At 45.9% G+C, this 3,480-nt stretch overlaps 1 protein-coding gene across 1 annotated transcript in view; it reads left to right on the top strand.

Annotated features, from left to right (window-relative positions):
- Positions 1-598: 598 nt before the first annotated feature.
- Positions 599-3,480, top strand: part of EMWEY_00051130 (hypothetical protein) — a gene marked incomplete at both ends in the record, with an annotated part of 6,735 nt that continues 3,853 nt past the window's right edge. Inside the window, 2 exons of the mRNA XM_013477431.1 lie at positions 599-1,480; positions 2,135-2,977. Coding sequence (XP_013332885.1) covers positions 599-1,480; positions 2,135-2,977 — 1,725 coding nt within the window. The remainder of the gene's footprint in view (positions 1,481-2,134; positions 2,978-3,480) is intronic.

Below are 3,480 nucleotides of genomic sequence, written 5' to 3'. Positions count from 1 at the left end.
CAACAGCAGCAACAGCAACATTGAGAACAATATAATTGACAGGATCGTGAGGATAACAGCAACAGCAGCAACAGCAGCAGCAGCAGAAGCAGCAAAAGCAGCAGCAGCAGCAGCAGCAGTGGGAACGACATCAAGAGATCGTCAGCAGCAGGAGCGACTGCAGCAACAGCAGCAGCAACAGCAGCAACAGCAGCAGCAGCAGCAAGAAAAACAGCAGCAACAGCAACTAGAGTAACACCATCATTAACACAGTCATAATAACCACCATAAACACTATCATCATTATCAGCAGCAGCAGCAGCAACAACAGCAGCAACAGCAGCAGCAACAGCAGCAGCAACAGCAGCAACAACAGGAGGAGCAACAGGAGAAACAATTGTCTCTGTGGTGTCCTCATCAGCAGCAGCAGCAGCAGCAGCAGCATAAATCCATAGAAGGGCCTTTGGGCCTATATAAGGCCCCTTATATAAGCTAACTCTCTCCCCCACTACTGCAGCAGCAGCAGCAGCAGCAGCAGCAGCAGCAGCAGCAGCAGCAGCAACAACAACACCACCACCACCACCACAACGAACAGCATCTTCAGGAGCAGCAGGATAAAATGTCAGTAGAGGAGGGCAAAGGAGGAGGAGGAGGAGGAGGAGGAGGAGGAGAATTATATTCTCCTTGTCCTCCTCCATTAGATTTAGAGACAGATTATCTTCTTGTACCTCAATTACATTTTCCCCCTTTTGCTGCAAAATATTTGCTGCAGGAGACACTGCAGCAGCAGACCCGTTTGCTGCAGTTGCTGCAGCAACCAGATAAATTAAGACAAGATAAGTGTCTCCTTTTATCTATGCTGCAGCTGCTGCAGCAAATAGAGACAAATACAATAACAGAGGCATTGTCTCCTTATGATCATCTACATATTATATTAGGATTAAAAAGGGTACTATGGGGACCAACAGGTGGGGGCCCCTATCTAGGGGGCCCCCATCTAGGGGGCCCCCATCTAGGGGGCCCCATAGATAATAATAATGTGTCCCCTAATTTATCCCCAGAGTATTGGGAACAAGTATGGAGATATTTAACAGGAGATGAGGATTCAACAGTAGGAGTACCAGCAGGATCAACAGCAGCAGCATCAACAGCAACAGCAGCAGCAGCAGCAGCAGCAGAAGCAGCAGCAGCAGCAGATATAGATAGTTTAGGTGTCTCCTTAGTTATACGTATATGTGATGCTCTTGCGCTAACATTGGATTCCTTTCGTTATAGATTTATACCTCCATCTTATTTAGATCCTTCTTCTCGTACTTCTTATATGTTGCTGCAGCAGCAGCAGCAGCAGCAGCAGCAGCAGCAGCAGCAGCAGCAGCAGCAGATAGGTAGCAACAGCAACAGCAACAGCAGCAGCAGCAGCAGTAGTAGTAGTAGTAGTAATAATAATAGTAGGTGTATAACTTATAGGAGGAAAGGAGACATAAGGCCCTTGCTGCAGCAGGTACGTGATGGTCTATGGGAAGGTTTGCTGCTGCTGCTGCTGCAGAGATATAATAGAGGTATACGTGCTGCTGCTGCTACTAGCAGCAGCAAAAGGAGACAGTTATTAATCTCTATAGTAAGACTTGTTGATGCTGCTCGCTTCTTATGGGACGAAGAGGACATACAGCTACTGCAGCAGCTGCAGCAGCAGCAGCAGCAACAGCAGCAACAGCAGCAGAAGCAGGAGGGGGATATGCAGCAGGACGAAGACTACGGACAAATAACAACAACAACAACAACAACAACAACAACAGCAACAACAGCAGCAGCAGCAGCAGCAGCAGCAGCAGCAGCAGTAGCAGGAATGAGTAGATATAGACGTTTATCTACATGTTTAATAGAATTAATAAGAAGAGAAGAGAGACAAAAGGAGACATCTTATTTGCTGCTGCTGCGTCAACGTTTGCTGCTGCTATTTGCTTCTGGTCCTTTATGCCATTTGCTGCTGCAGCAGCAAACACTGCAGCAGATATGGAGACAAATTGATGGAGGTGTACAGACAGCATGGGACCCTGTCTCCTTGTGTCTCCTTAAGAGAGGAATAAAGTATGGTTGGTCAATAGGGTCACCCCTTTGCTGCTGCATGCGTCCTTTGCTTCCTTTGTTGCTGCAGTTGCTGCTACGTGTCTTTGATCTTGCTGCTAGCAGCAAAGCTGCTGCTGCTGCTGCACAACAAATACGCAGCAGCGCAGCAAATGTACCAGGAGAATTGTCTCCTTTGCTGCCTAAAAGAATAGAGACACCTAAAATTATTGCTAAGATACTCGTGCTGCTCCTTGAGCCTACACATACTACCACCAGCAGCAGCAGCAGCAGCAGCAGCAAGAGCAGCAGCAGCAGCAGCAAGAGCAGCAGCAAGAGCAGCAGTAATGGTAATACTGATGCAGATGATGATACAGCAGAAGCTGTTGCTCTTGCAAGAGCAGCAGCAGCAGCAGCAGCACATATTGACACACCTACAGCAGCAGCAGCAGCAGCAGCAGCAGGAGCAGCAGCAGGAGGAGCAGCAGGAGGAGGAGGAGAAAGTGGTTCATCTCCTACCTCAACAACCCCACCATCACCATCAGCAGCACCACCATCATCATCATCATCACCATCAGCAGCAGCAGCAGGAGCAGCAGCAGCAGCAGGAGCAGCAGCAGCAACAGCAGCAGGAGAGGAGACAGCATTTAATATAATAGAATGTTTAATAAAGACAGTGTCTCCTTTTGTACATCCACAAACAGAGACACAAAGAGGGACAATAAATATAACATTATTTATTGTCTCCTTTATTGTCTCTTATCTAAAAAGAATACAAAGAGAAAGATTAGGTCTATTTATTACTAAACATGCATGCGGTAGACATATACATGGCTCCTGTGTACAGCTACAGCAGCAGCAGCAGCAGCAGCAGCAGCAGCAGCAACAGCAGCAGCAGGGAGGGGAGCAGCAGCTGCAGCAGCAACAACAAAAAGTATGGTGCTGCTGCAGTGCAGCAATTGCAGCAGGAAAGATAGGATGTAATAGATTAAGAAGACAAGATGATGAACGAATTGTTAACTTATTCCTTCCTATTGTTCTTGATGTAAACCCTAAACCCTAAACCCTAAACCCTAAACCCTAAACCCTAAACCCTAAACCCTAGCTAAACCCTAATTAACCCGAATAAACAAGAATAAACATGAATAAACCCTAATGACGTCCATCTCCTTTCCCTTATCTATTATTCCCTGTATAATTACACTCTAAACCCTATCTAAACCCTAAACCCTAAACCCTTCCCAAACCCTAAACCCTAAACCCTAAACCCTAACCCATCATAACCAGCATCATTCTGCATGTATCGTTTTGGTGTTTCTCCCCATGTAAACCCTAATAAACCCTAATAAACCCTAATAAAGGAGAATAGGAGAGATATATACATATCTTTTCTTCTTTGTTCCTTCTTTTTTTTTTTTTTTTTTTTTTTTTTTTTTT

This window comes from Eimeria maxima, genomic scaffold, assembly GCF_000499605.1.
Source record: "Eimeria maxima Weybridge genomic scaffold, Emw_scaff1288, whole genome shotgun sequence".
Taxonomy (NCBI): domain Eukaryota; phylum Apicomplexa; class Conoidasida; order Eucoccidiorida; family Eimeriidae; genus Eimeria; species Eimeria maxima.
The sequence above is the reverse complement of the archived record's forward strand: the minus strand, read 5'-3'. Positions and strand labels throughout refer to the sequence as shown.